The following is a 9,966-nucleotide window of genomic DNA, read 5'->3' on the forward strand; positions in this document are numbered from 1 at the left end:
AATGTTACATTCTCCGACGAACGTATTCGAATTAAACAGATATTTTTTTTTTAGTGTTGCTTTTTAAGGTTTAAAATATTGATTGTAAAACTAATATCAAGGACAAAAAATTCGTAGAAATATTTTTCGTAAGAAAGTGTTAAAGCATAATTTTAGAAAAATCAATTTCTACTTCAAATTTCATATGAGATACCTTAATTTGTAATTTACAAATATTTCATAAACAAGCATTATTTCCTTACACTTTTATTGTAGATAATTGTTCCAAGAATCGATCTGTGGAAACCTTTCCAAAATCTTTTTTGCAGGTCATCCGGTAAACCAATTCTTCGAATTGCTCAAGGAAAGTCTGGTCGTTGGGTCCAATTTAAAAAAAGTTATATTGTTTTGAAGAGTCTTCGAATATTTTCGTGAGCCTGCGTATACGGGTTTTTTCTACGTATGCGTAGTTACACAGAGTCATAAAGGCGGGAAGGCGATGCAGGTACGAACCTGCGTTCTCGATCGTGCGTCGTATTTAGAGGTCGCGGTGACATAACAATCGTCGAGCTACCCCTTTGCGCCGATCCCAATTCGGAGGCAATCGCCGACCATCGGGAACAGTCGTCACCAGATGTTTTATTATGTTGTATACCATAAGCGGCCACTATTCGGGACTCGTGCCCCCCACCACCACTCGGACACAACGCAACTTCATTTTCATAACGAAAGTCAAAGTGATAATACCTATTTTGAAATATCTCCGAGAACTACCCTCTGTCCTTGGCAACCGCGTTGTTTCGAGACGCCGAAAAATTATACGACGCACTACCAAGGACCTTTACGTGGTGAGTACCATTTCTCTGTGTTTCATCATTCGATAGAAGTCGAGATTATTTATCTTAATTTTTATTAAAATTTATATACTGTGCTCATTGATTTCAAGTCAGTTGTGACTAATTATGATTTGTCTGCTTCAGCTGGAGTACGACAGCTCATCTTTGTCATCGACGGAGGACAACACATCGACCGAAGACGTCAACAACATCGACAACGAACGAAGACTGTGATCAATTGTAAGTTAGAATTAGTTTAATTCTTAAGATCGTCGTTGTAAATATGTCGTGTAGTTATTGCCCTAACTTCACTTTGTTCGACTCGATTGTTAACTCCGACACAGCGCAAGGCTGTGTCGGACCTTGCCTGCAAGTTTCGAACCGGTCCACGTTGCGATATTCGGCATGGATGCACTGAGAAATGATGGTCAGGGAGCAGTACTCGCCAGGTAGAACCCTTCCTTCGTAAAATTTCTGCCTAAGTCATGTCAACGCTGGCGTGGCTTGCGCCGGGAGCAGGGGTTTCATTCCCCATCAGTCTCTTCGTCGTCTTGTTGCGTCAGCGTTGCTCGTGGCGGGTAGTTGGGGAAGGCAGTTCTACCGTACGGGTACGGTACTGGTCGGCAAATAGTTTGTAAGCATTGTACGCGTCGCGTAACCCTTGAACCAGAGCCTTTTGCTCTGGTTCGGGTTTGTTTCTCCCATTGAAAGAATCAGAGCCTTCTGCCTGATTCGTTCTTGATCCCCCGTGGATCGGAGACTTCTTCTCCGATTCACACCTTTTGCTCCGCAATAATTACTCAACATACGCTGCGAAATTTAGTTTGTAAGACTTTGAACCGTCGTTGTAAGAAGGGGAGTCGGAAGGAAGCGTATTGAATTCCTTCTGACTTCCTTCGGGTCACTTGTGTAGCAACCTCCTTGTGGTGAGACTAGCTGCTTATTTATAATTTGCGATAACATTGTAAAATAGAATTTAAGACTTGCTAATTATAAAAACTGGTATATTTAATTTAATTGTGTCTGAATTTACTTTAGATTAGCTCGGGACGGGCCAAGGGGCCTTCAATGCTATCCTTGTTTACCCTTGGGCCCACCTTCACCTTCTTGGTAAACTCCTTTCAATTATTAACCAAAACACACGGTTTTTGTTTCGGAGTACCTTTTCATTCAATGAACATCGGCAATTCTTTTTCTGGATTTCTAATTAAAATTTTCTTCTGAACTTTCCGAAGTTCTTGTTCTTAAAATTGTTATCGGAGGTCCCACCATTTATTATAGGTATATGGTCGAAGCTTCTCGTGGACCTAGTTTCAACACTTATCGTTCGTCAGCGTGGAGGGCGTAAGAAATCTAGTTGTTGTTAACGATGTCGGTATTTCAGATCGTGAGACACGAAATCCCATATGGTGATTCGTCTACTCCTATAACTCGTCTGTGGTACTATTCAAAAGTGCACATTACTTAGTTTCTTTAAAAAATTAAATCAAGTAACGTAATCGGACTGTACCAGAAAACGAAAGACGAGCTCATTAGAAATTAGGAACTGTAGTTTCTGGCAGAGTTCCTGCATTCTCTTTAGAAACATGTGAGTTTAAAATTTGACTTCTCTGTTCCTTCTCGGGATTCAATATTTCGTATCTCGCTGCAATGATATATTAGAGTATTATTAGTCATATGAAAAAAAATAACTGGGCATTTAAATTGTTTTTGATGTAGATTAATTTAATTTATTTGTAAAATGTATAATTCTCCCCTTGAATATATAAAACTTTATTTGATTCCCCTAGGGGTTACAAATCCTTACATCACCTCCTCCTTCCGTCGCCGCTTTTCCAATTTCACTTAAACCTAACTAGAGACTAACATAAACGTAAACTTAACCTAAACATAATTCTATATATATAGAGAGAGAGTATATTTACAAAAGTCCTTATATAACTAACCTTAAACTACCCCCCCCCTCTTTCCCATCTTCCCTACCCTGGACCCTCTTCCGGTCGTCCACCATCCACTCCACTCTTTTCCTTTCTTCCCTCTCTCCATTCATCCACCTTTCGCATCCACTCCTCGCCTCCTCCTTCATCTTCCAACACTTCCTACATTCTCTCCTGCCACCCTTTTTCCTCATCCACTCTCAAACACACTTCCCAAACATGCTCCCACGTCTCGCTTCTCCCCTTGAATAAATAGTAGTATATTGTAAATGGACAAATTGATGATCGAGTGATCTGCAGCAGGAAAGAATATATTATTCTACTATAATAAAGTAAAGTAAATTTGGTTGATAATATAAGAAAAGTTCTGTCTTTGGACATTGTAACTGAGATTTTCGGAATCCAAATTCTGGCTTTGAGGATGTAGTAAAGTTTCGCAATTGAAACTGTCGGTTTGAATTTCGACCGATCACAGGTCACTATGCTGGCGATGACGGAAGAAATTATTTCTGCCGTTAGGGAGCCTATTATATCCTCAATAGAATTTTTTAAGTTTTAACACGTTCATGACGGGTCGTGATCGTAAAATTTAAGAAAAGTGAATAACGATCCGTGTTTTTCCATAGTTTCCCAATTCTCAGTAGATCAGCCAAACTAGTCGAGGGATGGTAAAGATTAATCAATTAATAAAATAAATAAATAACAATTTATTTTCGTGAATGCGATATAATACATATTGTTATAGAATCTCGTCTTCGTTGCGATGACTCTATCCAACGTTGCAACGTAATACTTCTTCAAAAGAAAATTGTCACACGTGATAGCTGCAGGAAGACACATCGAACTGGAAATATTGCACGGAAGTGCATTTAAATTACTAATTTACCACACGTATTATCCCTACAGATATATTCGTATAGATGGCACACGGTTGAGGCAGACTGTGTAATTTCCTTGAAATAAATTACGCGAACCGGTTCTATCTATGATGATCTTTTATCTTGCAGTAATTAAATGGAAAATCAGCTGAATGGCGTGTAGAAATTTCGTGATATGCAGTATAAAAATAATAGCCAGCAATTGTTTCCACGTGTACAGAAATAGACGCGCACGTGTGGACGATGCCTAGTGATTTTATTGTATTATATCGTTTATGTAATTTTGCCATTTGTGCTCCCAAAGTGACAGTGCGGCTTTTTTGTCTTCAGCGTCCAAGCTGCTGTAGATGAGAGAATTGATTGCTAGCTGCTTGAGCGCTTTCAAATCCGCGTGCACGGACATGATCGCCATAAAAGCTTCGTAGAAGTCGTAGCTCAAAGCTCTGGCTCCCCAAAATCCTGGATCGTCATTAGAGATCACCACTGGGTATCCTTCGGCGAACAATCGCCTGGCTGCGTGGTTCCTCAAGTCGTCGACTAGTTTTAAAACTTGATTCGAGATGGGGTTCACTTCAATGGCGATATCCATCTGTTTCGTCATTTCGAGGAGGAAGGGATGATTAACTAGTGCGTACCTATTGAGACATTTTTTAGAAATTTTGAATGTGGAAAATGTCTTTTGATATAAAACTATTAATTGATTTTTTCCCGTATTTACTATAAACTCTCGCGAGGTAAAGATTATTGAGAATTTTGTGACAGTCATAGCTGGTTCTATTTTAATCCTTACGTATCAATGTTCTTTTATATTTTTATGAACGATACATTTAATTGTATCTAATGTACACAGTCGATCATAAAAGTTTACATTCATTCCAGATTAGATTAGAACATTCGATATGAATTGAACTGTTTAGATGAAGATTCTAAAGTGTTTTATTGACGCTGATATCGGCTATTGTTCCAGAATTCATTTAAATAGAATTAAACTAGTGCTTATAACACGTCCGAGATCTCTATTTCAACATCCAGAGTTCGAGATCACTGATCATAATTCTTCATAGGTAACTGTAACAGTTCTCTGTACGATGAATCAGTTTATGATTAACTATTCACTGAACTCATGAATCCTTGTCAATGAAGTAAGAATAGATTCAATTATCATCGAGCACGCGATCGCAGTACATTCTCTCCTTTTTAGTAAGCGGCAGAGCTATTCATAATATACTAGAACGCTTAGCAAATTCTTAGTAAATCTAAAATAGATCTTTGCTATTAATTGTAATTTTTCTTGCTGAAATCCACAAATTGATTTTATTTTTTCCAAAATTAGTTTTCAATTCTAATCAATCGAATACTAAAATGCGAATTAAAGTAGACAAATTTTTATTCATTTTCTATTTTGCTAAAGTGGTCCATACATTTTTCGGCCGACTAAAAATTAATTATGAGTCTGATTCTTGCGGAACCTCGCGTTCCAATATCATTTAAAGATACATAACCTACGTATTGATCAAACATAATTATTGCATGCTACTTACCCATGGCCTATGCGTTTTGTGTTCAACAAAATGGCGTCAACAAGATTCTCATCCGTGGATGAACCAAACCAATTAGTTTCACCCGCATGGAAGAAGAAACTCGTATTCTCCGCAACTTTCTCTAGAATGTTTGAGAAATACTGTAGCGTTTTGCCTTTATCCTCTTGTCCAACTAAATCAAAACCTGCTATAAAGCTCGGATACTGGTCCTGTAACTCTTTTAGTGTCTTGATATATTCTTCTGCCTGTTTGTGATTGACTAATCTGGGAGGCGCGTAGATCAGCTTCACTCCAACAAAGTCTGGATGATCCTTTTTAAATCTGTGCGAACGAAGGATCAAATAATTGTCTATGATACAGAATGTGTACTCGAGATTTCGAACCATCCGGTGAATAATTCTTTTTTTATTTATGGCGGCGATATCTCTTCAAACCTATGCCCAAAGCGATAACGAAATGTTCGATGGGTCTAGACCTTATCGATATTTCGTAGATAACAACGACAGTTACACCACTTCTTAAGAGTCGAAAGTCTTGTTTTGTTCTATCCCTTCATCAGCTGGAAAGATTTTATTTGTTCTCTCTTCGTTAGTGGCTGCACAAATTTCGAAATACTTGTTATACTATCATCAAATTTGTTACAAGTATTAGCAACTATCACTACCTCGTATTTTGCATAAAAATGAATGAAGCACACTTTATGTAGAATATCTTCGTAAAACCTGCTGGCCGTATTTTCTAGAAATTCCGCTCGAAATTTATTTCTCGTGTCAAACAACGACCAATGAACGCTTTACCTACCGGAAGCCTGTTAATAAACTTTTGAACGACTGAGCGTATAAACACCGAGTATACAAAAAAAAGCTTAATAATTTTCTTTTAAATAATAACTTCAGAAGAAGTTTTTATTATATTATACTGTGTCTACTGTACTGTTCTGTAGTTAAAAAAGACTATTGGCAAATTGCCGGTAAGTAAAGTGTTAATATAGAAACAAATAAAAGAAGTAGCGAATACTAGCCTTTCAGAAACATTCTTGAAAACTCCAACAATATCCTTCGGTGCGTACTCAGTCCCATCAAAATCGTACAAAGTAGGCAAAGTAGATCGCATCTCCAAGTACATCACATTGTCCTCATAAAGTTGTTGTAGAACCATCATAAAATACTCTTCGCAAACAGGCTTGAAGGTGACTAACGGATGAACAAATGTAAAAATGTCGGCAAATTTTACCCAGGCCTTATCAAGGTCCGAATAAGTCTCCTCCGGCTTTTCGCAATGCATAGACAATTTCTCTCTGATCTTCGCGTTCACCTTTGGAGCGCGTAAGGGATGCCGACGCACGTTCTTCAGCAACTCCCATTCGCATTCGTCGTCTGGTTTCTTGAAGAACTTTAATTTGAAGTTCTCGTTCGTTTCGCAGAGGTACAAATCGTCGCGAAAAGTGACGTTGTGGAACATGTAATCGGTTGTGACCAGGGCTGTGTCATGAGCATGCAAGACTGCGCCTTTTGGCATTTTACGGATAAATTTAAACACTTTCGACTCCTCGATGTCCTTCTTTGCAGTTATAAAGTTTCGGCTTGGAGCAAACTTCTTCGGGTTCTTGAAGCCTAAGATTAGAAAAAATGCAGACTCACAGGATATATGAAGAATTTAAGCAAAGTGAACTTAACGATTTCGCTACTGGACAAGCTTATTCATAAGCTTGTTTAATTACCGAGTTATAACTGACAGAAGTTCAATAATTTCTTTACTAAATACGCAGTCCAACAAATATGAACTTCTTCTTGTGTTGAACGTGACGTCAATGCCAAAAGAAATGACTACATTGCAGCACTTGATTAATTTGAATTTCTATCGTTGTTGTAAAAAGTTAATTAGGAAGTATTAGTAGACTGTTGCACTTGAATTCAAAAGTGTCATGCAGGTGGTTTGTACGAGCTATCATAGTTGTCTGTGCTAATTTTTGCAATGATTTTACACCGTCTATAGGTACAAATGTACCTTTAAATCGAAACTCAATATTTGTCCGCAGAAGGATCGCAGGTGCTGTGTGTAAAAGCTAGTTGAATCTACTTTATATATCCCAAAAAATAAATTTTTCTGGAAAGCTCATACACTACTGCATACACAGTAAATCATACTCTTCACTTTAATGCATGTTCCGTGAATCTAATTGATAATTCTCATTCATAAAACTGTGATCATACAGATCAACTCCGTTGAAGCTACTTGCTACACAAGTTACATTTCAAATCTTTCCGAAACCTAGCAAACGAACTTCCAACAAACAAAAGCCAAAAGCACGTGTCTAAGCTTTTAATAGACCAAACAGTACTTTCTTCAAGCTGCTCAACTCATTCTCAACGGGTTTAACCCTTTGGCTGTCAGCGGGCCGATCTATCGGCCAAGGTATGGGTCAATTGCCACGTGCCGATGCAACGGCAGCGTTTGTTTACATTCAGATTATCTCTTCTCTGATTGTCAATTTTTTTTCGTTTACGCTTAGTCACTATCTCTAATCTCGGGCGAGATGTGTTCACTATGCGTGAAGGGACTTCATAGTGCATGCTTACCACAGCACAAACGTACTCTTGAAAATGTTGCACAATTGAATATTTGCTTTCAATTTCAAAAACAATATCAGTAACCAATGTAAAGGATTTTACCATAGAAAATAATTTTCCATGCGTAATTTTCACACAATATAATATAACTATAAAAGTTTATTTAACAGTTTTTCTTTATAAAGCAATTTATAGACGTGGCGCATATCAAATCGGCCCTGGCAGCCAAAGGGTTTAAGGGCCAAGGGTAGTCACGTGGCTTTTGCAGAGTTAGCAGGTCGGTAACTAGTGTATAATTTCCGTTCACAGCCTTCAGACACTGGCTTAAGATCCGTCTTGGCTTTGATCCGACGGATCTTAAGTCTGTGACTAAACTTGTCACATTTTGTGCTCTGTATTATCAATATTATGAATTCTGACGCTATAAACGTGCTTCAAGTTTTTAGCTTTATTTCGCAGAGAGTCAAGACAAAATATAGCTCAATTTGTAGCTGGAGATATTTTCAAGCGCGCGCTACCAGAATTTCGATTTCATCCAGAAAACTCATCCATTGGCATAAAAATGCTTGGATTCCAGGGCATGCACTCCGTCAATTTTTGGCCTACTTCTAACGCTTATATTACCAAATATCTGCATAATCTCGGCAGCTCCTGACCAGCGCGCACTAGATTGAACCTTCCTCTTTCGAATGAGCCCTTTACCAACGACAAAATATTCTCATATAAGGACAAAAAGTTGAGGCACGTAAAACCATTTTTCGCCTATTTTTATCGGTAACGTGGTAACTCTACCATATCGCAAATCTACGGAGTCTTGGCCCCGAAAGCGTTAAAAACGCTTTCAAAATAGACTCGTACGCCGTCAATGAATCACGCTTTAAAAATTCCTCTCCCAGATGGAACGACTCGCCGCGAAAATTAAAATTCGCCGCGACAAAAGAGCTCTTTGTTCGCTGCTAATCGTGCTAACAAAGGCTCGATTGAAGTAGACCACGTGGATCAAAACAGGTTTCCGTGCGAGCGCAATTTCCATCAATCCTTCAGTGTCGCTTAGAGTTTTTATAAGAAACGCACCGGCCTCCAGCTCATTCCACTTCTCCTTCATCAGGATGTCGTTGGCGGCTCGCTCGAGGTCATTCAAGGTCAGATTGGCGCCTAACATCAATCGCTGCTCGTACTCCAATATATGTTCGCGGAGCGTTTTGTAATTGATCTGCGGCATCGCGAGACTCGTGCCAACCAGACAGTAGATTGCCAGCGAGAAAATCACCAGCTTCATGATAGGCGATCCTCGATTTTTGAACTCGGGGCTGAATCACCGGGTCTGTTCCCAATCGCGATCCGATCGTCTCGACAGTTCGCGTCAGACTGACTGATCGTTTCCATCGAGAGCCGTGTACTTTCTCACAGACGTTAGACAGACGCGTTCGCTCGCTATCAGCGCGTTCGACAGTGATCCTTGTCAGCAATTGGTCCCTCTACGTGTCCAATTTCGAGTCTGGAAAGTTAATTACGCTGTTCCGTGTCCCCCAGCGTCGTTCAGGAAGTTCGTTTTTATTTGATAGCGTCACGTTAACGTCACCGATCGAATGATAAGCCGATTTTGTTCCATATATTGTTGACCTAGGAAAATAGCATTGTCAGTTGCTGTGTTAGATATGCATCTTAAAAGGAAATTTTGATTTTGCGTTTATCGAATAGACTCGGTTTTTCGTGTCATACTTCTACGAAGGATATTTTGCGTAACAGTAGTCTAGACTTACTCTTCATTGTCCTCAAAATTGTAGTCGAAGATTTTTCTGTGATTCAGTAATGTTCGTAATTGCAGGATGTGGATCCTGAAATTGCAGGAACTCGACGGATTACGTAAATCGTCGAAATGTCGCGAAAGGTGTCGCGTGTTTGCCATTGACTAAATTTTCAGCTACCACAAATTGGGAGATAATAATTCCGCGGTATATGCGATGCGATTAACAGAGAGTATGTTAATGAATCGCTACGCGGGCAGGTCTAATGACATATTTGCACTGGACTACAGAAATCGTGGTCGTTAATCCGCGTAAGCGAAAGTCACGATAACATCACACCTGTGTGTTGTTTTAATTATTCTTTGTTCGAACCATTCTTCTGCACGCGAGAGCGCCACGTGCTTGCGCGAGGTGTATCCGCTCGGACAATTTATTTAAAATAAGATCGTTATTTTAAATAAATTTATTGTTGAAAAT

At 39.1% G+C, this 9,966-nt stretch overlaps 1 protein-coding gene across 1 annotated transcript; it reads right to left on the bottom strand.

Moving 5' to 3' along the window:
- Positions 1-3,439: 3,439 nt before the first annotated feature.
- LOC143356254 (adenosine deaminase) lies at positions 3,440-9,628 on the bottom strand. The gene is made up of 5 exons (XM_076791788.1): positions 9,505-9,628; positions 8,816-9,364; positions 6,193-6,784; positions 5,172-5,492; positions 3,440-4,265 (listed from the first exon to the last, which is right to left on the bottom strand). Exons 2-5 carry the CDS (start codon positions 9,018-9,020, stop codon positions 3,887-3,889), a joined length of 1,497 nt encoding a protein of 498 aa, XP_076647903.1. The 5' UTR covers positions 9,021-9,364; positions 9,505-9,628; the 3' UTR covers positions 3,440-3,886.
- Between the last annotated feature and the right edge of the window lie 338 nt (positions 9,629-9,966).

This window comes from Halictus rubicundus, chromosome 1 (assembly GCF_050948215.1).
Source record: "Halictus rubicundus isolate RS-2024b chromosome 1, iyHalRubi1_principal, whole genome shotgun sequence".
Classification (NCBI taxonomy): domain Eukaryota; kingdom Metazoa; phylum Arthropoda; class Insecta; order Hymenoptera; family Halictidae; genus Halictus; species Halictus rubicundus.

Excerpts from the sequence above, each read along its gene's own strand:
- LOC143356254 (XM_076791788.1), bottom strand. The coding sequence starts at position 9,020 with ATGAAGCTGGTGATTTTCTCGCTGGCAATCTACTGTCTGGTTGGCACG. Across the intron at positions 6,785-8,815 it reads GTGGAATGAGCTGGAGGCCG|GCTTCAAGAACCCGAAGAAG; the intron begins GTGCGTTTCTTA and ends TTCTAATCTTAG. Across the intron at positions 5,493-6,192 it reads TTCAAGAATGTTTCTGAAAG|ATTTAAAAAGGATCATCCAG; the intron begins GCTAGTATTCGC and ends TCGTTCGCACAG.